Here is a 24,906-nt window from a genome sequence, read left to right as displayed (position 1 = left end):
CATTTTACAGATGAAGAAACCAAAGGTGAAGTAATTTTAGTCCAGATTCTCAGCTGGCAAGTAGTGACAGTCAAGATTTAATTAGGACACCAGCTTCTAGTTTCTGGTAGTAGCACATTAGATTATTTGGACCAACTCTTCTGTTGAAAAATTCTAATTAAAATACTTTAAAAACCATCTCAAGTGCACTGAAGAGCTAAAACGACAACAGGGAACTCCCAGGACGGTTTTCAGATGGAAACCTGAAACAGAAGGGAAAGCAGAATGTCAGAGCACCAAAGCTACTTATTCCTGAGGACATTTGCCTGTACTACTACAGCTGTGAATGATATGGGGGCTCCCTTAAGGCAGAGGGTCTTGGAGAAGATCTTCCCCATATTATGCTGGAAACCTGAAGAGGCCCCCGCCCCAGTATAAAAGCAAACCAGAGTTAAAGCTGCTCTTCCTCCCCCATCCCAGGGAACAAAAGAGAAGGCTTCTCAGAGCCAAGCAGAGCAGCAGGAGAAAAAGGAAAAGGGAGAAAGTTGTGGCCATAGACTTAACTCTGGCACAGATTTGCACCCTGGATGTTTGTATATGTGACTTGAGTTAGAAAAGGAGCTTCATGCTGAGAATATTGTTTGAGGTGGGCACATCCACTTTAGGCCTCAGAGAACCTTTCCAAAATTTTTTTTGAAGAACAAAAACTAACAAGCAGCCAAAGAAAACTAGTCACACAAGGAAACAGAGCAACATGAAGGAACAACAGTTGCAAGCAGACTTTAGATCAAAAATTTTTGAAGTGACATACTTGATTTGAGAAAGTCCCAAACAAAACTACTAGATAAAAATGAAAAACTCACTATTTGGTAGCATATTGAATGGAGCAGAAGAGAGAATTAGTGAACTGGAAAACAGATTGAGTTAGAGCAGTGTGACTCCAGGATCCTTGTTTAACCAGTGTACTCTACTACCCACACAGTGATCTTGCCGGCTTTTTTAAAAAATCCCCATTGTTTATGATATATACTTTTTGATTACATACTAACCTAAAGTATTTGTGCATACTTTGTTAATTTTCTGAGTAGCCTAACACTGAGCAGAAGTTCCTTTATGGGAAGAGGTAAGGGATGTATCTTGGTATCGTCCTGCTTTTGACAAGTAAACCCTAGGGTACTGTGTTATAAATAGAGACAATTCTGGAATGAGTTAACTAAATATGGGTCCTGGGTAAATGCCCAGTCACAGCGGTAAGTGGAGGGGTGGAGTGTGCATGCCATCTTAGAGCCACTGCCCTTTTAGAATCCTCTGCTTGGGCTTCCCTGGTGGCGCAGTGGTTGAGAATCTGCCTGCCAATGCAGGGGACACGGGTTCGAGCCCTGGTCTGGGAAGATCCCACATGCCGCGGAGCGGCTGGGCCCGTGAGCCACAATTACTGAGCCTGCGCGTCTGGAGCCTGTGCTCCGCAACAAGAGAGGCCGCGATAGTGAGAGACCCGTGCACCGCGATGAGGAGTGGCCCCCGCTTGCCGCAACTAGAGAAAGCCCTCACACAGAAATGAAGACCTAACACAGCCATAAATAAATAAATAAATTTAAAAAAAAAAAAAAAAAGAAAAGAATCCTCTGCTTTTTATATCATCACCACTCCTTACTGTTCTCATTAAGAACAGACCAGGGTTTTTCCCCTACACTTTAACTCTACTACAGGTGCTTTAGACAAGAGTCATGGTTTTCCATTCATTAAACTTTCCACACTAGTGACAAATGTCATGTCAGAAAGTAACTCAGCTTTTGCTTTTTAACGGAAAAATGTTCATCACAGATCTTCTCTCAGTAGTGTCATACCTGGCCATTGGTTTGGTTTGGTTTGGTTTGGTTTAGTTTGGTTTGGTTTTAGAAGGGAGAGGACAGAGCAGGCCACTTTGGCCTCAAGTGTGAGAACAGATTTGAATTGTGCAGCCTTAGCCATCAGGTCCTGACTCTATACATTCAGAATGTATTGGGACTTATCTTGTACCTGTGTCAGTTTCAGCAACCTGGACATGTTTCCCGGTCCCTATGAATTCTTGAGGATACACCTGTAGAGCTGGCTGCCCACCTTTCACTCAGCATTCGTGCTTGAGCACTGCATCACAACAGTAATCTCATTCTGTTAGCTTACTGTAAGAATAATTTCTCTAATGAGAAGTTGTTAGACTCTCGTCCTTAAGGAGTTCTCCTATTTGCCTTCTGATGTGTGTGACCATTATGATTTTTGCTAATTTTTCTTTTTAAATTAAATTTTTCTGTGCTTTATTTTCACATTACAGTTTACATTTGTTTTAGTAGTTCAGTGGGCAAATGTGATGATTATATTTAACCTTATTGTTGGTCCTGCACTTCTAGATGAAGTGCTGTATATTGATGACTGTCAGTTAGTGAAAGGGAGAGAGGACAGAAGGAGGAAGGCAACATTTGGTCATTTCTTTAACAATTCTAGAGGATTTTAGGATTTTCATGTTTGCTAGAAGTTCTTTTTTTTTTTTTAAGACATTGTTTTTAAACTGTTTTTTTAAGTTCTTATTTTTTGGCTGCATTGTGTCTTCGTTGCTGCATGCTGGCTTTCTCTAGTTGCAGCAAGCGGGGCTACTCTTCACTGCATTGCGCAGGCTTCTCATTACGGTGGTTCTCTTGTCACGGAACACAGGCTCTAGAGCACGCAGGCTTCAGTAGATGCGGCTTGTGGGCTCAGTAGTTGTGGCACGCGGGCTCTAGCGTGCAGGCTCAGTAGTTGTGGCGCACGGGCTTAGTTGCTCCGCGGCATGTGGGATCTTCCCGGACCAGGGATTGAACCCATGTCCCCTGCATTGACAGGTGGATTCTTAACCACTGAGCCACCAGGGAAGTCCCTAGAAGTTCTTGATGGACATGAACAACAATAATATGCAGCGAAGTTACATTAATAGAACACTCCAGGGAACTTAATGATTAGTTCATGCTTAAAACCAAATGTGCAGTAAACATGTATTGCATCTCTTCAGTCAGCATGCATTGATGGCACACCAGCTATGTGCCAGGCATGGTATTGGGTACAAGATGAGTAAGATACTCTCTTTGCCTCTTAGGAGAAACAGACTAGCAAATGGATGATTACAACACAGTGCGATAAATTAATATGAAAGATATGAATGACATTTTAAAGAAGTACAGAGGCAGGAATTCATAATTCTTCCTGAGGAGTGGAGGAAGTTTTCACCAAAAAATGGTGGCCGTTGAACAGGGCCCATAGGAGAAACATTCACTAAGCAGAGAAGAGGAAGGTAGATCATCGCGTCTGCAGGAAACATTGATGTGTTTAGTGACTAGAGCTGAGTTTACCAAAGATTCACCCAGAGAAATTACTTTTTAAAATGAAGATCCCCAGAGCCACCCCCAGAGATTCTGATACTGGAAGTTCATTTGCAATAAGCACCTCAGACAGTTCTCTAATGACGAGTCCAAGGCTGCATTTTGAGAAATACTGACAGATCGAGACTAGTGTGTGGCTCTTCTGACTTCTAGTTCTGGGGGCAGTTTGCCACACAGGAAAGAACCCTGATTTTGCAGTTAGACGTACCTGGATTTGAATCCTGGCTGTGTACCTAAATAATACACTTAATGCCGTAGCTCTAGACTTTGGCAAGTCATCTAATCTTACTAAGCCTCAGTTTTTACATCTGTAAAATTAGGGCAATAATATTTGTAAGAGGACTTCCCTGGTAGTGCAGTGGTTAAGAATCTGCCTGCCAATGCATGGGTCACGGGTTCAATCCCTGGTCTGGGAAGATCCCACATGCCGCGGAGCAACTAAGCCTGTGTGCCACAACTACTAAGCCTGTGCTCTAGAGCCCGCGAGCCACAACTACTGAAGCCCGCACGCCTAGAGTCCGTGCTCTGCAACAAGAGAAGCCACCGCAATGAGAAGCCCACGCACCGCAACGAAGAGTAGCCCCCACTCGCTGCAACTAGAGAAAGCCCGTGCACAGCAACAAAGACCCAACACAGCCAAAAATAAATAAATAAAATAAATTTAAAATAATAATATTTGTAAGATTGTTATGAAGTGTAGAGGACGTGAAGTATCTAGCCCAGTGTCTGGGACAAACTAGGTGATCATTAAATGATAGCTATTATTATCCTTTTCTAGGGGGTACAAATTAAATCTCTCTGTGCCTCATATTCCTTATCTGTTAAATGCGGATGATAATAGTACCAGTCTAGTATGGGTGTTTATGAGTCTGAAGTGAAATATGCATGAAAAGCACTTAGAACAGTGCCTGGCACATGGAAATTCTTCAATAAATGCACAGAGTGATGATGTCGTTGTTGATATTATGACGATGGCATTATTCCTGTAACTGGCTGGCCAGTTGCATATGAACGCATCCTATTATGTATTGATCTAACTAGAAATGGATAATGGGTTCATTCAGGTATGAGCAAGGACCTTGAAAAGTGATGGTATGGGGGGTTAGAAGATAAAAGAAAAAGTATTAGGGGATTGGAATGACCATATCTGTTAGCAGCTGGGAGAAATGGTCACATGACACTTGGGAAGAATTATTCTTGGTAGGAAAGGGGTTTTACAAATTAAAGAAATAAAGGAAGGGAAATAAGACAATCCAGTCTGCTACCTCAGGGTAGGGCTTTATGTAATTTTATGAAAAGTGGGGAAGAAGGCATTAAATACATTGAGATAGCCTCGCAGGTGGAAGTGGGAAGTAGGTTACAAAGTTCTGGGTCCCAACTAAGCCGACTCCCCAAGATGTAGGACTGTGCCAACTCACCTGAGAGTATCTGGCGCACATCTTCTACACTCATGGTATATCCCCTGCTGGTGAGTGGTGGATGTCCATTTCTTCTGTCTGCAGTGGACCAGGCTGACCCTGACCCCAGTTACTTGTAAGGGCCCTCATGGAAACTTTTGAAGGATGATGGCTGTGGTGGCTTCCAAGAAGTCCAGGGATGGTGCAAAGAAGAGAATACTGCACTGGGGGCCAAGGGGTGTGGGTCATGATCCTAGCCCTGCCATGACTAGCTGTGTAACCTTGAGCAACCATTCCATCTCAGCAAAACCTCAGTTTCTCTTGTTCATTTGTTCCTGTGTTCGTTCAAAAGACTTCTGTGAAGTACGTTTCTGAATGCCAAATCCTGGAGGGATAGAGAGACCAGGCAGCACCCACTTCAGTATGCAATTATTCCTGCTGAAGTAGAGAGTGTGCAGGTAATTGTTAGACCAAGTATTTTCTACATATCTTGAATGGAGGACCAAGAGTCCCAAATGGACCATTTGAACTGTTCCTTGGTTTATATCAAAAAGAAACCCTGATAAATGGGATGAAATGTTGAGTAGTAGGTGAATCTGGGCAAAGGAAATATGGATGTTCTTTGTACTAGTCTTAATCTTTCAACATTCCTATAAGTTTAATATTATTTCCAAATAAAAAATTTAAAATAACAGAATTCCTAGTGATTCAGACCCATCTCTCAAAATGCAAATAAGTGATAATATTATATACTGTGCTGTAATTTGTCACTCCACAGCTAAGACCACTCACTGGATTTGGTCTGAGTTGAAGTCTCAGCTCATTTACTAGTTTAAGACTTGCCTAAATTATTTCACTAATATGAGCCTTCATTTTCTTTATAACAAAGTTTCCCTCACAGGGTCTTTGTGAGGATTCAATGAGATTATATCTAATATACCTATATTACCTATACAGTTTCTATGTATTATCTATATAAAACACATACATATAAAATTGTTTTTCTTTTCATAATGTGCTGTGCAGATATTGATGGCTCTCTGCCTTAACTGAGCTCACGTTAGCGTATGTGTTTCCTGGAGTAGCTTACATGAACTCACAAGCTCCCTTCTGTTTTCTTACAGCCTGAAAGAATTTCAGGGGAGCAATATGGAATCCATTCTGATGTCTGGAGCTTAGGAATCTCTTTTATGGAGGTATGTTGTTTGGAAATAGATGCTTCTGTGTATATCTGTACTAATATGTTCTATCAGGAAGAATGAAGATTTTGAAAAAAAATGAAACCTCCAGTGTGTTATGTAAACAGAGTTTAACTCAATAGTCCTTATTTTGATACCCTTGCATGGCTTGTGAGCTGACTATTCTAAAGTGTTATTTCTCACAGATCACCTGTGTAAAACTTATCTGGAGTGCTTCTTAAAAATACAAGTTCCTAGACTCCATCTAAAACCAATTCAATTCACATTTCTAAGAATCAGCATTATTAACATGTTCCCAGTGTGATCCTTATGCACACTAAATGTGGAGAACCTGTGTTTTGAAAGAGAAATTCCAGAAAAATTATGTGTGATAGTAGCCTTGTTGGAATGCATATATAACTTCCAGAGGTGATTACTTTATTAACAAGTACAGCCCTACTCATTTGGATGTATAACTTCTATATGTTTGTTTAGAAAGAAAAAAAAAAAACACCTTGTTCCAGTAGGATCATATCATGTGTTGGGTGACAGGGTGTGATATGATTTGGAGGAGGTTAGGTGTATGCATTTAGCACAATTTTAATGTCTTTACTCTTTATAGCTGTATTTAGAGTGGACTTTATCTTGGTATGCTACATGTAGCTCCACTAGAGGTCTGTGCTAAGATTTCTGTACAATGATCTTTGATCTATAAGGAAATGCATAGGATTTATATTAGAAGGACATCTGGCTCAGGGTGAATTACAGTAGTATAAAGTCTGGATATTCACCAGTGCTTCAAGAATTGTATCTTATGTGCATTGATTCAGATAAAGGAGGACTCTTTAAAAAGTAGAAAGAACTCCTTAAACAAGATCATGGATGAGTTGCAGTCACAATTTCATCAACTTTTTTTCTTTTGGTCAAATACTTTTTCTGTGATTTTTGTAATGCATGAATGCAGTTGAATTTCTAAGGAGATATCTTCAGACTCAATTCACTTGCACTATAGAAAGAAAGCAAAAATAAAGTATTCAATGTTTATTAAACCATATTCTTCTGCTTCTTCATGAAAGAGAATCTAAGAGGAAATACAGTATGTATGCATCAGCTGACAGGTTAGCAATACTGGTGGACAGATGCTCAGAACTAAGTTTCCCAACAGAATCCTGAAGGGCTTGTCCAATTAGCCTGTTTCAGAGAAAACTAGTACTTTTGATCTGTGGAGCTCAGCTCTTGCTATTATATAATTTCCTTTTGCATATTTTAAATCATCGTCATTGAATGTATTTGGTAAAAGACCAGGTAAAGTGTAGAACATTTGAGAAGTTAACGTGGTGTAAAGATAAGACTCGTAGACTGGGAATGAAAGACCTGGATTGCAGGTCCAGCTTTGCTACTGCTTTTCTAGGTGGCCCTGTGCAAGCCACTGTCCCTCACTGTGGGTCTCAGTTTCTTCATCTGTAAAATAGTGATCTCTAAACCCCTTTCCAGACTAACATTCTGTGACTCTAAGCAGTCTGTTCTTGTCTTTCTTCAGCTTTCTGCAATAACTCTAGAATTGTGTGACTTAACAATATGCAGAGGCATAGCAATACTGTCAGACAGTGTAGCTAATAGATTTAAGATTTAGAGCACGCATACATATTCACCATTCCTTCCTTCCACATTTGTTTCTTCATCCATGTATTGAGCTCCTGCTATATCTACTAGATAGGCAGTGGGGATATAGTAATGACGGACACTCCATTCTTGATACAAATGGAGTTGCATTTGGTGAGGGGTGGGGCATTAAGTACAAAAAACAGAAGGAAAACTAAATATATAATTTGTCAGGCGGTGGTAAGTCCTAAGGGAAAAAATGAAGTGGAGTAGTCCTTTCTGATAAAACAGCCTTTGAGCAGAGACTGGAATGGTGAGGGGGCCATCAGGCAACAGCAGATACAAAGGTGCTAAGCTCGAGTGTGTTTGGCATGTTTAAGGAAAGCAGAGAGACCCAGGTGACTAGAGTGGAGTTAGAAAGGGAAAAATGGGAAAAAATACAGTCAGAGAGGTAGCCGGGGGCCAGATCATATGCAGCCTTGTAGGCCATGGTAGGGACTTTAGATGTTACTCTGAGAGTAAATGATCTGAGTTATATTTTCAGAAGAGGATGGGGTGCTCTGTGGAGCACAGAATATAGAGGGGCAGTCATGGAAACAGGGAGATCAGTTAAGATAGGTAGGTAGGTAGGTATATGAGTAGATGGATAGATAGATAGATGCTTAATAAATAGCACATATTTATGTTGCGTATTGACATATATGTCTGCCAGTATTTTGCTGGGTGCTAGGGATACAAAGAGTAATAAAAAGAGACTCTGTCATTTAGGGAGCGAGATTGCCATTGATGTATTTGGGTTTTGTTGATCGTGTTCATTTATCCTGGAGGTAAACTATTGAACGGTCTTCAGAAGACTGGAGAAAACAGACTCATTGACACTGTAAGACTGAGGAGGATTAAGGTGTAAGGAACAGTGTGAAAAAGTGTCATCATTGAGTGTGAGACACCTGAATGCCAGAAGGAGCGTGTTGGCTCATGTAGTAAAGTGGAGAGTAGAGAAGGACCACTGGTCAGGAGTGAGGGCCAAGAAGGGTTAGGTGTTTCCCTGCTCACTGCATTTTAAAATGGTTGGTGAGGAGCCAGATGTTAGATCAGAAGGAGGAGGAGACAGCCTTAGAGGATGTAAAGTGCAGTCTGATTATGATCATCAGAAAGGGTTGTTGAGCACCTCTTTGTGTGTGATGCTTAACTAAACGCTTTTGAAAGGAACTATGTGATGGTAGTCTCTGTATTCTGGGAGCTTATGCTCCACCAGACAGGCAGGTGAGAACAGATGACCAAACACAGGTGGTGGAGTAGGTCTTTAGACAGGAGAGTAAGGCCCCGGAACGTGTTATATACCAGATTCATTTGGGGTACAAGGTAACAAAAAATATGTGATAGGGAATGGGAGTCGGAGGTTTTGAGCCCATAGATAAGAAATTGTGTGTGATTCAATAATGAAGAGAACCCCAAGGTTCTTTTTTTTTAAGAGCAGATGTGATGAGACCATTACCTGAAGAGAGTGGGAAGTTGGTCCAAAAAAGCACTGAAGAGCCAGTTTCTTCTTTGTTTTCACCACAGTGTTCTTGGAATAGATGTGGTAAATCCTGTTTAAAATCACTGTAGATTGAGAGAAGTGTGAATCTCAATAGCATTTTAAATTTCTGAGTAACAAACTGTGTTCTGAAACATAGTCACCATCTTCAAAGAAGAATTGCTTCTCTTCTGTTTATCCTCACTTTTAAAAGTGAAATGTTCCCTTTCTAGATGCACACTCCAAAGAGTAGAAACTTTCATTCATTCAGTAATTATTATTTAAGCACTTACTACGTGCTAAGCCTTGGAGAGTGGAGCACACAAAGCTGAGAAAAGACTGCCTCTGATAGAGAAGACAGACACCTAAAGCCCAGAGCAGTGTGATAGCGTTGTTAGTAAAGATGTTTATGAAGTACTCTCAGCCACAAAGATTGGGAGGGCGGCAGGTTTCTCAAAGGAGTTGACGGTTGAGCTGGGTTGTCTTGAAGGGAGTTGCCCCTGGGAGAAAGAAAGAAAAGATGGAGGAGCCCCTCCCACCCCCCAGCACACTCTAAGGTGGATCTTTGTAAACCCTTCAGGAGAGAGCAAATGTCTAGGTATGCAAGGTCTACCTATTTGTGCGGATACCTTCCTCAAAGTGTTTTGAGTCAATCAGTTTATTCCCCTAGGGTACTGGGTGGTAAAAAAACAAATGGGATAAAAATATAGGAAACCGAGCAAAGGAAGTTTCCTGAAATGGGAACCAGGGTTTTCTATCCCTTCTACCTCTACCTAGCACTCCCCCCACCAAATTCCATAAATTCCATAAAGTCCCTGAGGTTTGGTGATGCAAGAGTTAGAAGGCTGCCTTCCTTGCTTTAAACTCTTAAAATACAAGGTTCACCCTTGCTTGCCTTCTTCGTACTGCCCCTTCCCTTGTTAATGTGCTGTCACAGTCCCCTTGGGGACTCATAACAAGGCCTCTCGCCACACTCTTTCATAAAAGATGATGCGGCGTGCAGCTAAAATGTGCCATTAAAAAAGTCACAGGTACATTTGTGCCTTAAGCAAAGAATCTTTAATGTCAGACTATCTCCTTATCCAGGGACAGAACTGCCCGCATCTTCTCTCAATTCTGCATAAAGTGCTTCTTTTCCAGGATTTTGTCAGCTGTATATAGCATTTGGAGTTGGGAGAAGTTACATAAAGATGGAAATACCCTTAAGAAGGGAAAAAAATGAGACTATTCAACTTGACTAGAGCACAGCAGTTTTACTAGATGTAAAGATTTTGGCCCCTTTCTGTGTTTTTTGTTTATGGTTTTCAGATCCTTAAATGTGTTGTAGTTCTCCTCATGTGGATTAGTTATAGAATGAAGTAAAGGTCAAAACCCACGTGGAATTAATTGCACTTCTTCCTTGAGCCTTCATGACAAGAATCAGTGTGAAAAGGCAAAAAAGAAGAGAAGAAAAAAGAAGCGAAAACCACTAACAAGAGTACAAAATTTCTGAGCTACGACAAACTGGGAAGATTAATCCTGCGCCAGAATATTTGTTTGACTCTTGGAGAAAGCTCGCGCTGATTCAGTGGACTGGGTGATTTTTAGGACTATTCACCCTGGCTGCTGCTATTCAAGACTTCAGGGCTAAACGTTAAAATGAAAATGAGTGTGTCCATAGTAAGGGCTTGTCTTACTAAGTTTGATGATTTTAATTTCTAGGGGTAAGGAGTACCTAAAACATTTTAGGGCAGAATTTCTTAATTTCACAGGCTGTGCATTGCTTCTCTCTTCTCCCATAGAACGAATGGCTTGAGGAGAAAGTCCCACTGTTGCTTCTTACTAATTAGTTAATCCATTCATATTCTTGCGTCATTCAAGTCACAACACAAATCTGTGGGAGGGAAGTAAGCAGTCATATTTGGAAAAGCTGGATTTTTAAGTTGGTCCTAATTGGGTCAAAAAAGAAGTCAGCACACGCCCTCCTCTAGCCTTGTGTTTGCAGCGCTCAGGAGGACGCACACACATCTAAAAAGGCACCAGGTCAGTCTTGCAGTGTTCTTGTTCTCACTGAGTATGAGCTCTCCAAGTACATGTTCTGGTTTGTGATTCTCTTTGGCGGGCTATTGTAAACCTTATTAAGGTCGGTGGTGAATAATCTGACAGGCTTTTTCCACAGGAGTCAGACTGAAAGCCCTGTCTTTAGCGCATGCATTTTGCTCTTTTCACTTGGGTCCTCGCTCTTTCTGCCTTTGTTTGCCTCCTCTCTCCACCAGTCTCTTGAGTCCAAAGCATAGAACAATCTGGCTCGATGCGCTTGGTTAATTGGAGTGTCATCTAGTCCTCTGAGACCCCTCTTCAGCGTGATCACTGTTTTACTGAAGTCGTTTGAATGATGTGTTAAATGATGAAAGCAAGGTCCATGGCTTAGAAAAATGTGTCTAGATAGGTGAAGAACACATTCAGAGAGTCACACAAGGTCATTGTCATCGAAGTAGCACCATCTTCTAAAGATTTGATGGGTTCTGTTGTTTTGACAGAGTTATTCTTGTGAGCTTCAAAATTACCTTTACCAAGTTAAAAATATTCAAGGAATACTATGCTGTTCACTCTACATGGAATATCATTTTCTTCTTCTCCCCAAGATACAATTTAAATACACATCCTTTATAACACCAGCTCTGATCTCTCCAGCTGAAAGTAATTTCTCCTTCTGACCTTCATCTACATCTTCCTTGTGGCATGTGCGTTTTCCACTTTGTATTATATTAATTTATAGCTATGTCATAGTTCCTTATGACAGGATTTAAATCTGATTCTCTCATAATCTCCTACACTCTCTAGCACAATTTCACTGCCCTAGTGAGTACTCAAGAAATCTTTGGGGCTCAATTTTTTCATACTTCTGTAATGGTTTTAAAGCAGTTTCTGACAATAAAGATCAGAGTTCAAGTTTGACAAAGCCTTTACCATAAGTGCTCACAAACATTTGCTGAATAGATCACAAATGTTTTGCATGTGAAGAGGAGTTTTCTGTTTGCCAGAGTATCAGACCTAGATTCAAATTCCACTTCAGCCAGCATACACTATAGATCGTTGGATAAATCACTTAATCTCTCGGGGCCTTTAGATGGGAGCTCTGTTTCAGAGCTTCTGGAAAGGGCACAATGAGAAAATTAAGCCATATCCCCTCTCTTTCAGAGGAATTACTTTTTGAAATGTTTACATATGGTTCAAAAAGCCTACTAATTTGGTTAAAGCATGGAATGCATGCGTTATCTTCCACTCTCACCTCAAACTCCACTAAAAATTACCGTGAAGGGATTTTTTTTTTTTTAAGGCTTATTACCATAAAGAAAGGGAAAAGAGGGACTTCCCTGGCGGTCCAGTGGTTAAGACTCTGCGCTTCCAATGCAGGGGGCACAGATTCGATCTGTGATCAGGGAGCTAGGATCCCACATGCCGCATGGTGTGGCCAAAAAATTTAAAAAATTTTGTTAAAAAACGAAAGGAGACAACAGCAATCAAATTTTGAATGTGGGAAAGCAGATGGACAACAGTACACGACTTAGCAGAACCGTGAGTGTTGAAATCCTAAGCCAGCAGTAGAGGAAGAAAGAAGCACCTGATTTCCTTTAAACTACCCAGAAGGCTCAGGAATTGGTGGTCCCAGGTATCTGGAACTTAGGAGTAGAGGTGGGGCCAGAGAAGAGAATTGTCTTAAAGATGTCTGAGAAACAGTTGAGCTGTTCCACCCACAGCTTCTTTGCCTAACTCAGCATGAGCAGACAGTCACCCCTCCCCAGCCCTAACACAAGACTGAGTAGAGGAGTTTCTCTGAGAATAAAATAAGTGATACCTGGCAGTGTAGAAGGCTGGGTCCCATTACTGAGCACAGAGGCATTAAGTGAAAGTTTAGATTCTAAATGTAGAGACTCCCAGCTGTCTTACCACACCCTGTTCCTGGGACACTAGCAGCCAAGATTACTTTTCAGGAAGGATACTGGAGGAGACTTTCTTTAGGGAAATGTGTCCAAGAGGCCTTAAAGATCCAGGCATTGGGAGTTTTCCAGGGAAACAGTCCAGCTAGATCGCGTTACCTCAGCCTACACGCTCCACTCACAAGCACAGAGTTACTAGTCAGATTTGTAGTGCCTTACTCTTAGCAAAACATTTGAGGAAGGCTTTTAAGGGAAGAACAGAGACCTAAAATAACTGAAAAAGAAAGCAATTTGGAGGGCTTGGACACTATGCAGGGGAGAAAAATTCAAATGAACTATAATATTCTCAGAGGGATAGGAGAAAATGTTGCATCTAGGAAACAAGAACAGGCTGCTGTAACAAAGGAACTTTCAGATGACAACAACAAATAGAGAATTAAAAATTAGAGAACCAGGGACTTCCCAGGTGGCGCAGTGGTTATGAATCCGCCTGCCAATGCAGGGGACACGGGTTTGATCCCTGGTCCAGGAAGATCCCACATGCCACCAAGCAACTAATAAGCCCATGCACCACAACTACTGAAGCCCACGCGCCTGGAGCCCGTGCTCCGCAACATGAAGAGCAGCCACCACAATGAGAAGCCCGTGCACCGCAACAAAGAGTGGCCCACACTCACCTCAACTAGAGAAAGCCCGCGCGCAGCAACAAAGACCCACCGCAGCCAAAAAAAAAAAAAAAAAAAAAATTAGAGAACCAGGTGAGGAAGTCTAACGTAAAAAACAGAAGTTTCAGGAAGAAAGAACAGAGAAAACAAAGGGGAGGAAATCATCAATAGAAATGTTTCAATTTTAATTTTATAACATGAGAGAAATATTTGTATGTCATTTCAGATGGCCTTCTTCTTAGTATTTCTACAGAAGAAAAAAAAAAATCCCTAACTTTTCTAAATGACGTATGTCAGTGCTTTTGCCCAGAGAAAGTGAGTTTTTGTAGGAGAATAGAAAATTATTGAATTCTCTGTAGACATCTGTAATAGAATTGTCCCAAGGAAAATTTAGGGTAAAATGTACAAATAGTTAGATATAACTACCTTGTCTTATGGAACTGTGAAAAGCTATTAACACATCTAATGTTTTTGATTTTACCTTTATACATTACTGTTTAATGGATATCAGATAAGACTCATTAGACATCAAGAAAATGCAGTGTGATTTTCTACATTTACAAGCAAACACATAAGTATAGTGAGCTGTGTAAAATGAAAATAAAAGTATTGAAAAAGTGACATGGGACTTCCCTGGTGGTGCAGTGGTTAAGAATCCGCCTACCAATGCAGGAGACACGGGTTCGAGCCCTGGTCTGGGAAGATCCCACATGCCGCGGAGCAGCTAAGCCCGTGTGCCATAACTACTGAGCCTGTGCTCTAGAGCCCACGAGCCACAACTACTGAGCCCGTGTGCCACAACTACTGAAGCCCACGTGCCTAGAGCCCGTGCTCCGCAACAAGAGAAGCCATTGCAATGAGAAGCCCATGTGCTGCAATGAAGAGTAGCCCCCGTTCACTACAACTAGAGAAAGCCCGTGCACAGCAACAAAGACCCAACGCAGCCAAAAATAAAAATTAAATAAAAAAAAAAAAAAAGTGACATGGATCACCCAGCCCAGTACCTTTGACAGAAGTTTCTGGAGAAGTGTGGTGAAGAGTATGTCATTTTCTTTCTATGATATATTTTCAGATATTAAGGCTGTCATCCTAATCCTTGAACTGTTAAAGAGCTCACATTTTGCGTTAACCAGAAATGTTGACGCCACCACTTAAAATCAGTGTTATCTTGGCCAAGTCATTTTGCCACTCTAAGTGTCAGCCTCTCATCTGTGGAGCAAAGATAACATTAGAAGTCATTCCTCAAATATTTATTGAACACTTTTTATGTGCCAAATACTTTACTAGGTGCTGGGGACACATTGGTAAATAAAATAGGTATGTTCCCTTTCCTTGTTGAACCTACAATGTAATGAAGGAGGCAGATGATAAACAATAATAGGAAACACTTATTTTTTTGAGAGAAGGCAATTTCAGTATTCTAGGCTTTTTAATAAATACTTTCATCTAACAGTAACAACCCCATTAAATTACTTTGAGAAGTAAGCTTCTCTTTGAAATAACATCTAGGTATTGGATGTTTACCAGGTGAAAAGAATTATGGAGCATTACCTAGACTTGGTTCCTGCTTCTAAATATACAGAAGAACCTATTCCCCGCTCTCCCTACAAAAAAAAAAAGTTTCCAGAGACACAACTGTCTCTAGTGGGTCTACAGCTGCAGCTTTGTTTGCCTTTCTAGCCCCTGGTGATTATGAACCTGGTCTGAGGGGTGACGGATGGCTCTGGATGCCCTCTAAGCAGCTGCTGTCAGCTTCTCTCGACCATAAAAACTTGGCATTTGGTGTGCACCACTCAAATATTGATTTTTTTCTCCTCTTCCTTTTTATAATTATTGTCAAGAACACGAGTGGACATTGAATCTTATTATAATATGTTATCTGCTGCTCCATCTAGTGAAATATCTTACCTGTTGATCAGAAGTTTCTGCTGAAAACCATCAGATGGCAGAAGAATTAAAGCTGAAGGGTCCAAAGACAAAGGAAATTTCAGCGGAAGATTGTATAGGAAAGTGGGTAGAAGTGTGGTTCTGGAATCCTTGTCGTGGGCCTCCTTCCCTTCCACTGAAGAATATTGAGGAAAAGAGCATGTAACAGTTCCTGTCACTCATTCCTCTGTTCACACTCCCCTTTCTGTAATTCTGTCTTAACTTGATTTTTTTCTATTGTCATTTTTTGTCTAAAATTTTATATAACTTATTGCAAAAAGGAGCTGTTAAAATGACCTTTGGCAGATGATGGATCGACTAGTTCAGCCTTTTGCAAGGTCTGTGAAGGGATCCAGCTGTCTCAGATTACCATGCCTAAATGTGCATTTTCCAAGGTTGTCAGTGATTGTAGTGAATGTGAAACTGGCAGACAAAGTGAAGTGTTTCCCACTGAATGAGGCATTGTTGAGCTTGCTTTGTGCTCAGAGCTATCCTGAACAACCATGAGATTGACAAGACAAGATGGAACAGGTGCTAGCAGTCCCAGCTAAGCATTTTATTATTTTGATGGATTTCAGACTGATTTTAAAGTTTTTCCAAGAGCACATGTCCAAATCGTGTATACACACAAACACACAAAATTTGGACTTTACAAAAAAAGAAAAGAAACATTAAATCAACAAAGTCTTGATATGAAGAATAAAGAAATAAAGAGAAGAAAGACAAAGCAGGCATTTGACAACCCATATTCCAGTGTTTGAAGGATTGTCAGTGGAGAGGCAAGCTGCTACTTTATGACTGGCGGGCTGAACTTTCTGAAGCTAACGAGAAAACGAAAACAAAAAGCCCATGGTTTTCTATTCAGTATGAAGAAGAGTTTTCTAATGGATCGATCCCTGCACCCTTCCTACCCAACAACGCTGTCATCCTTCTAGAGGTAAAAAAATGCCCCCATCCCTAGGGGCATTTAAGTAGTGACTGAATACTTGTCTCAGGTTTGTTTTTTTTTTTAAGAAATACTTTGTAGAAGAGACAGGTATCAGGTTAGACAAGATGCAGTCATTTATTCATTTAGTCACTTGGCAGATTTTTGTTGAGTGCCCATTATGTGGCAGGCACTGTGCTAGTCACTGGGGGCATTGCTAGGAATGAAAGTGACAAAATCCCTGCTTTAATGGAGCCTACATTATAAAGAAGGGTGCTTGACAATAATAACTTTTTAGACAGAAATAAACAGCACCGTATGATAGGAGTAACTGAGTGGTGTCGGGTTAACTTTTGAGTTGAGATCTAAAAGATAAAAGGGGCCAGTGTTCTAGTGACATCTGTCAACTCTAAAATTCTGAGTGTGATAATTTGAGGAACCGCTGCTGCTACCTTTGAGATACTGAGCAATAAAAACCACTGCTCATAGGGTTCTATCAATACTCAAATCCAGTGACCTGAAATTGGCTTTAAAAATCCTCTCAAAGATCCTACAGACTATTTTCCATACTTTGGTTCTGAACCGAATAATAATAATTTTAACATTTTTTTAGCATTTAATTAGAAAAATCTTTTGCACTCCTTATCTTGTATTTAGAGACTAGAGTGTTTTTTAACTAGAAGAGAGACATTAGAACTTGTTAAATCAGATCCCTCCTCCTACCAGTGAGGAAGCTCGGGTCCAGAGAAGGGAAGGACTGTGCCCACAGGTGCAGCATAAGCTGGGACCGTGCAGACGAGGACTGGCAGCTGGGACCTCCGATGTGAAGTGGAGTGTGCTTTCCTCTATTCCTTGCTGTTGACATCTTCTTGCTCAGTGTCATTCTAGAAGGGTGACAACACTTTATGTGTACATAACACTTTACAGAGCCATTTGATATTCATTATCGCATTCAAGCTTCTCCCCACTGTGATGGAAATGACCAAAAAATCAGTAATTTAAGGTACCCAAGGTTATTCCACCAACTTTGACCTATAAGCATCAAAGTTCCCATTTTGCAAATAAGGAAACTGAGATCCAGAGAAATTAAAGGACTTTTCCAGAAAGGTTAGGTGACTAGACCAGGGAGCCGCAGTTAAGTGTCTGACTCTGGATGAAAGTCTGCTTCTTCCACTATGCTGTAGAAAAGAAGTAGATCAGTAGTTTGAAAAAAGGAGAGAGAAATGGTAACTGTAAATGAGCAGGAAATCAGATAAAGGGAAAGACTGGTTTATTGTGACTCTGCTCATAGTCAACACTGCTTTTCACAGGATTGCTACCTACACTATCCCTATAGTTGGTTCAGCTTTACTGTATTTTGAAATGTACAATTGCTGTTGTTTTTCAGAAGCCAAGACCTAGTTTATTTTTTTTTAAGAAACACAAAAATTAACCTAATCTCCAGTATGTCTGCTATAATAAAATGGAAGCAGGTAGATGAGAGTTCCATCTAATCAGTAAACATTTATGTAGTGCTGCCTTGTGTTGGCAGTAGGGATACAAACTTTGCCCTCGGGAGCTCCTTGACTAGAAGGGAGAAAGATAAGTAAAAGTGCAGTGGAAAAGCGCATAGGACTGGGCAGGTGAGTGGGAGGGCTGACATCAGTGTCAAGGATAGCATTTCAGTTATCTATTACTCTTAATAAATTACCCAACATTAATAGCTTAAAGTAACAACGATTTATTTTCTTCTCAGGATTCTGTGGGTGGTGAGGGTGTAGTCAGATGGTGGTTAAGAAGGGAAATCCAAGATGACTTCACCTGCATGCATGGAGTCTTGGTGTGGGGATGGCCACTCCATACCTCTCCCTTCCTTTCTTCACTCCCCCCTCTCTCAGGAGCAGCAACACACAAAGAGGCCAGAAGTGTGAGCATATTACCTGATTATGACTCTCTTGACTTTGAAATGTCTGGAAATACAAGTGTGGCTTAGACTGCGCTCGATAGACTATACCCCAGCACTGATGTTTTCTCAGGTACCTGTAGCTACATGACTCCAGTGAGCAGTTTAGAAATGGAGGACACCCCACCAAGCTAGGTCTCTAGGGGCTGTTATCAGGATTAAAGCCACCCACTGTTAGAGCACACAGGTCAGCGTTGTGCAAACATATTGAAAGAGTGTCATTTCTTAATTCTTACTGTGAAGATTAAAATGGTTATTGCATTAAGCACATGAGATGGATTTGGGGGCAGTTAACTCTAATCTTTTCCCTTCTTGTACCCCTTCAGTCTTTAACAAGAAATAAGCCATCTAAATTAATCATAATGCTGAAGTATGTGAAAGTGATTATTCTAAGCAGTGAAGTATGTGTAAGAGGGCCTTGCCAGTTAAAACTATCAGCCCCTAATACTGAAAAGTTTGTATACTATGTTTACTAAAGTGTTGTAGCTTTAATAGTAAAGCAACCAAGCCATGCAACACCAAGTTGACCAAGCTCTAGGAGACATCACCATCAGGGCATATATCATAATCAACAAATGCTCATGGTCAGCCTACTGCAAGATACTATTTCTGGTGTCATGGAGAGCGTATGAAAGTTTATGACTTAGAGTTTGCCCTTAAACAAGTGAAATTTACCAGGCATTAGAGATACAGGAAGATAGTTACCAGGTGGGATGTGATACACTGCCCAGTGAATGGTATGAACAGGGAGGGTATGGAATTTGTCCTCAAAATTGTTTTCTGGGACTAACTCCCAACAGAAGAGGAGGAATACTTTGAAACAAACTGAAAGGATAGGTAGCTTGGAGTCATCTATTCATCCGTTACACTATCTCAGATTCCACCTAGGAAAACCACCCTTAGTATTGCATTTTGAGTTGTTCAAAATTTGAAGAACATTTATTTTTCGATTAGAAAAGTAAAATGTCTGCTTTCATCCATCATGACTGAACTTTATCTCTCCTTAATTCAGAGCCTCTCACTGAATTTCCTCTCAAGGCACAGAACACCATCAAAAGAGACCTTTGCAGTTGTTTCTAAGTGACTTTTAGAAATTCAGTTATATACCCAGATATTATTTAATTAGCATTGCTCTGAGTGAAGCTACTGATGGAAATCAACTTGAAACAATTAGAATGTCTTCAAAGCTGCAAAAGTGGGTCTATTTAAATGGAGGGTTAGGGGGGGTTGCCTTTTTTTTTTTTTTTTAATCAGTTAGCTGCCTCATATTTACTATGGCCTAGTTGAAGTTATATATTGCATTTAAACCACAGTGTTCCACTAAAAAATTATTCAGAGTTTTTGATCTAATACAGTATAGACAGACAGATTGATATATACACACACATATACAAACACACGCACACACATATATACACATATATGCATACATATACATATATATGCATAAACACACACAAATTCTTTTTTAAAGAGAAAATAGAAAATGATGCAAGTGAAATAGCATTATGGGAGAGGAAGGAGAATTATGTTTTTTAGGACAGAAGGGTTAGAAAGACCAAGCAACATTTAAAGATTCAAAACAATAGCATTTAGCGTGAAATCTACTTTTTATCATCCTTACCCAGCCATCAGAATGAAGAAAGACAGTGTCCAGCTGTAGCAGTAGTTTGGTAGCAGGAGAATTAGAAGTAAAGGTACTAATGCCTGAGGGGTGGGTCATGAATTAATAATTGCTATGTGGCGGATGAGCCCCGTCAGAAGAGCTGAAAATGAGGAAGTTGCCTTGCAGAGCGCTATCAATCACTCAGTGACCATAACTTCCAGTAATTAGTGTATTTTATGGGCCTTTGCTTCAGTGGCTCGAAAGCACATATGCTCCAGTCACAGCTAAACTTTACCAGAGTAATATTCCAGGATGATTTATCCTCCTGCTGCGCTGGGATATAACCCTATATTAGGTGAAGATTGTGAACTAAGCTGCAATAAAGTGTAAGTTTAGGTACAGTTTGCCCAGGCTGAGACCTCAATGTATCATGCTTTTCAGCATTCATGGTTAGACTACAGCAAGCAATCATTTTTAACAGTAAAACAAATAAAGCAATTAAAGGAACAGCATTAGGATATTGTACTTGTGAATTACTGTTGCCCTGGCCCCATTTAAGTGTCCACTGTAAGAAACCCATTTCTAATTTAAAAAGAGAAAAAAAAACCCACTGTATTAGAAACATTTATTTGTGATGCTGTCTTTTCTCCATTATTATTAGTAATCTGTGGGATAGAATGCAGGACCTTCTGAATGATGGATAAATGTTTGATTTATTTCTTTGTGCTACTGAGCTTGGGATCTTTAAGTTAAAATAAATTTACTTTTTATTAATGGACTCTGGTGAGGATGAATAGTTCTTTTTAAAATATTGGGACCTGTTAAGAAGCACTCCTGGTGGGAAACTCACATTTAGGCTCTTTCTACACAAAGAAAATGTTGTGAGCTCTCCAGAGCACTTGGCACCTTTTGAACAGGCGTCGTGAGTTATTTGCCGTGGTTCATTCACCCTCTGCACTAGAAGTCTCTGGGGCCTTTGCAGACAGGGGCCTTTGCCATTGCCAAAACATCTGTAGAGCCCAGAGTTACCAGTAATTTAACAAGCTTTGCCACCAACCTACAGTATGACCTTGGGCAAATTAATTAAGCTTCTTGTGCCTCCATTGGGCCATAATTCTGTTTGTGTTAAAGAAATCCTTGGAGTTATAGGAAAGCATTATGTGAAAAGAAGTATAAATTGAATAGGGAAAACATATGCATGGTTCCACTGTATTCTTTTTAGGGTTAAATGTTTCTGCACTACTTTTAATGATGGTTGTTCTTGAATTTCCTTAAATAGACACCGGTGATAAGCTGATTTCACCAAGCATGGGTGGGAAGGTGTACACAGTTTGATGCTTTCGTTATATTTAATATTCCATCTTTAATTTGCAATGTATTATAATGTCACAGAAGTTAAAACAATAATAGTAAAACAAACTAATTGTCTTTAATTAAAGTGAATTAGGTTTTGATTTTAATATATTTGATGTAGTGAAAACTGATAATGTGGAGGGTCCCAAAGGTTATTAGGGCATATTTCTGTTGGGCCTGATGGTGTTAGTAATAACCCTCTTCCTCATAGTTCTAGACATGAACAAATATGTCACTTCATCCGTCTCTGTTACTCGCACTTATGCCCCTCCGCAGGGGTTGCGCATTCCACAAGTTATCAGCTAATGGCGTTATACATTAAAAATTGAAGCTTTCCTCACTCCGAGGCCTTTCAAGGCTTTGTTCTTAAGCCCTAGACACTTCGGAGTGCAGCTGCAAACTATAGGCAGAAGATTAAATTAATTTGTAACTCTTTTTTTTTTGGTACTGCATTACTAAATCCTCCACATTTAATTGAAACCCTACTTCAAAATGCTTTGTGTTTCTGTGTTCTTTGTTGTCAATTTAACCTCCGAAGCACTTTAACACTGGTAAATTGCTGTTATATCCTTTGGATTTTTTTAAATCATACAGTAAGAGGACAGTGAAATTGATACACGGGAAGAAAAAGTAAAATCTTAGGGTAGATTTTGAGGTATTTAGTATTTATTACGGTCCTTCGCTAGCATAGTTTCAGATGATTTAAACTCTCTCTCTAGGACTGTGTAAATTGGTCTTGGGATGAAATCTCACCTAGGGAATTTTATGTAATCCAGTAGTTAAGTCTGATTTTTTAAAGTTTCCCTGTGTCTGAATGTCCCAAAGTGGCTACTGCATTTCTATAAAATAAAGGTTTAACTGCAGTGCACAATCTAAATGCAAAATCCTTCAATGGAAATTTAATTGTGTAAAATGTGCACAAGGGTAATTAAGAACAAATTTTAGAACATTTCAGACTATAAAGTCCTCCTTCAACTAGATCACTGGCTATATTGAAAATGCTTATTTTCAATTTGCAGTTTTGCTGAGAAACATAGAATATGTCTAAATTAAGAATTTATAAAATCCAGTGCTCTTCAGTATAACTGTAAATTTAAAGCTACTCCCACACTGTTGATATTCTAAGTTGGTCAGTTGATCACCAAGAACATATCCTGAGTTTGTGTCCTGCACTTGCTTTCTGGTTACAATGTATGTTTTCCCTTTATCATTTATGACTTCATGACAATAATTATTCTCATTGTCAACAGAAGCCATTTTTGTTGCTTTGTAAATAAATATATTCTACCTTTTTTGTTAAGATACAAATGTTTCTATCATGCATTTGTTATGTATTTGGCAATTGTTATAATCACACCCACACATATATTGGTTATTTAAATTATAAAATCCAGCATATTCAGAAACTGCTAACTCAAGAGTATTTCATAGATTATGGTTGGACAAATCAAAGATCAATAAGATAACACTAAGGGGCAGTCCTAGTTTTACAGTGAGAGGTTAGTGGTTTGCTGTTATTTAAGTGTATTCCCAACTGGTAAATGTTTTTAGAGCATTCTTTTTCTGCCTTTTGAATAGTAAATCTCCCACAACGAACAGAGTATTTAGCACTTTGCTGAATCTTATGTATTTAGAATTAAAATGCACTTTTTTATTTAACATTAAATAGAATCCTCTCCCTCCCTCATCTCTACTTCCACTTCCCCAAAATAAATAAAGCTTTTCCAAATCTTTTACAATGTGAGCCGCTCCCCTGCTGGGAATGAAAAGGATGTTAGAGTCATTTGATGAATTGCTGGCGCTTCTGTGCGTCCACATTTTTCAATATACTTTTTTTGAACTGGACTTAAGCTGCCTAAATTTGAACGCTTCTTTTGTAAAGATGATAAAGAGGGGAAAGACTTCCATTGGCTTAGCCCTAATCTGTTTGCTTTGTTGTGATTCTTTTTTTTTTCTTCTTTAACCTATTTATAAATCTAAATCTACATACAAAGGTCATTGGTTGGCTGAACTTAAACCATTTTACTCAGTAAATTTAATTAAGAAAATACAGTGCAACTCATAAGCAAATGAGTTTTTTCCTAGTTTTAAACCAAACCACCCTCTTGAGTGCTGATTGCCTTGCCCGACCCCTGGTGATACAGAAACAGGCAAAATTAAAAAGGACATTAAAGCTTCATTAAATCTGAAACACATTTAGTACAGTGACATATCTGCAGGCCATTTCAGAGAAGATTACATACTCTCTTTTGTAAGTTTCCTAATTTATAATACCTTGACAATAAAAACTGGGGAAATGCAAGTAGATTAATAGACCAGTAAGGGTAAAAGATACAGAATGGCCCCAGGTCCGTCTGTCTCTGAAATATTCACTCATAGCATATGTGCTCCCTCTTCCCCATAAGGGTTCAGTGTTTATTTTGACTTTTGACAGCCTCAGCCATATCTGCTAAGAGCCCTTTTCCTTTTTTACCTTCTCCTAATTGAACTTGATAAAAAGGTTCTAGGGCTTAGCTATATATTTTCTTCTATTTTGCCACAAGACAAATAGTGTAGAACATAAACATTGCAGCTGCATTAAACCTAAAAGGGCAGAGACATACATGGAAGGCAGCTCCCTCTCCCAGGGCCTTAAAATGACTGCTTGTGGTGCCAGCCTTATAGTACTGCTGCCAGTTTTCACTAGTGCAGAATTGGAGGAATCCTTGGCTTGCCACTGGAGCAGCCCAGTGGTGACACTGTGGGAGAGGAAATGGTTGTTGCGCGTCTCTGGTCAAGAGCAGGGAACCATTCTCTGCCCTCAGATTGAAAAGAGGTCAGACCTGCAAGATGCGTTAGAAACAGTCCTCGCAGGAATGTAGTTGACAAGTAAGACTGAGCTTCCACAGGATATCAGGAAAGTGCACATAAGTAAAGGCAGTTCCAAGAATGTTGAGGTCACTAGTTCAAGCATTGCCACCTGTTCCCAAGCAGGCTGGTACAGAGAGGCTCCCTGCTGAATTTTCTCTCTGTTCTCTTGATGGAGGTCTCTTACAGAGTAAATGAATATCATCAGCCAGCCTAATTACCTTTTACCAGTTGTGAGAGGGGGCCAAGTAGATGAGTGCACATTCCCAAGTCTGCTGTAGCTTTGCCTCTCCATAGAACGGTGATGACTTGAGAATTTGAGGCTTCGTGTTGAAGTGGAAAAAGTTCATATTTTTCACCTCATCCCACTCTTTTTTTTTAAAAAAGTCTTCCTTTTATCATTGCTTAGTTCTTTAATCTATAAGAACCAATGGCCAGTGTTGGCACTGGCCAGCTAGTTTAGACCTTAACTGTATATATGGTGGGCAAGTTTCTTCTGCTGGTAAGCTACGTGGACAGAATTCTTCCGTAGGCCCTAATGACATGTTCAACATGTACCAGAGTGAATGGTGCAGCACCTGTAGAAGGACTTCAGATAGGCTGTTCTAAACGTTTTCTAGTAGTTGTTAAGCTGTCAGCTTTTTCAGACGAGAGACCCTCC

General features: G+C 40.0%; 1 protein-coding gene across 3 annotated transcripts in view; it reads left to right on the top strand.

Moving 5' to 3' along the window:
* MAP2K5 (mitogen-activated protein kinase kinase 5) overlaps window positions 1–24,906 on the top strand; it is a 263,835-nt gene that overhangs the window by 157,666 nt on the left and 81,263 nt on the right. For all 3 annotated transcript variants that reach the window (XM_059915478.1, XM_059915477.1, XM_059915479.1), the window contains exon 16: window positions 5,890–5,961. In XM_059915478.1, coding sequence (XP_059771461.1) covers window positions 5,890–5,961 — 72 coding nt within the window. The remainder of the gene's footprint in view (window positions 1–5,889; window positions 5,962–24,906) is intronic.

Source organism: Balaenoptera ricei, chromosome 2 (genome assembly GCF_028023285.1).
Source record: "Balaenoptera ricei isolate mBalRic1 chromosome 2, mBalRic1.hap2, whole genome shotgun sequence".
Taxonomy (NCBI): Eukaryota; Metazoa; Chordata; class Mammalia; order Artiodactyla; family Balaenopteridae; genus Balaenoptera; species Balaenoptera ricei.
Note: the sequence above shows the minus strand (reverse complement) of the source record. Positions and strands in the feature narration are given on the sequence as shown.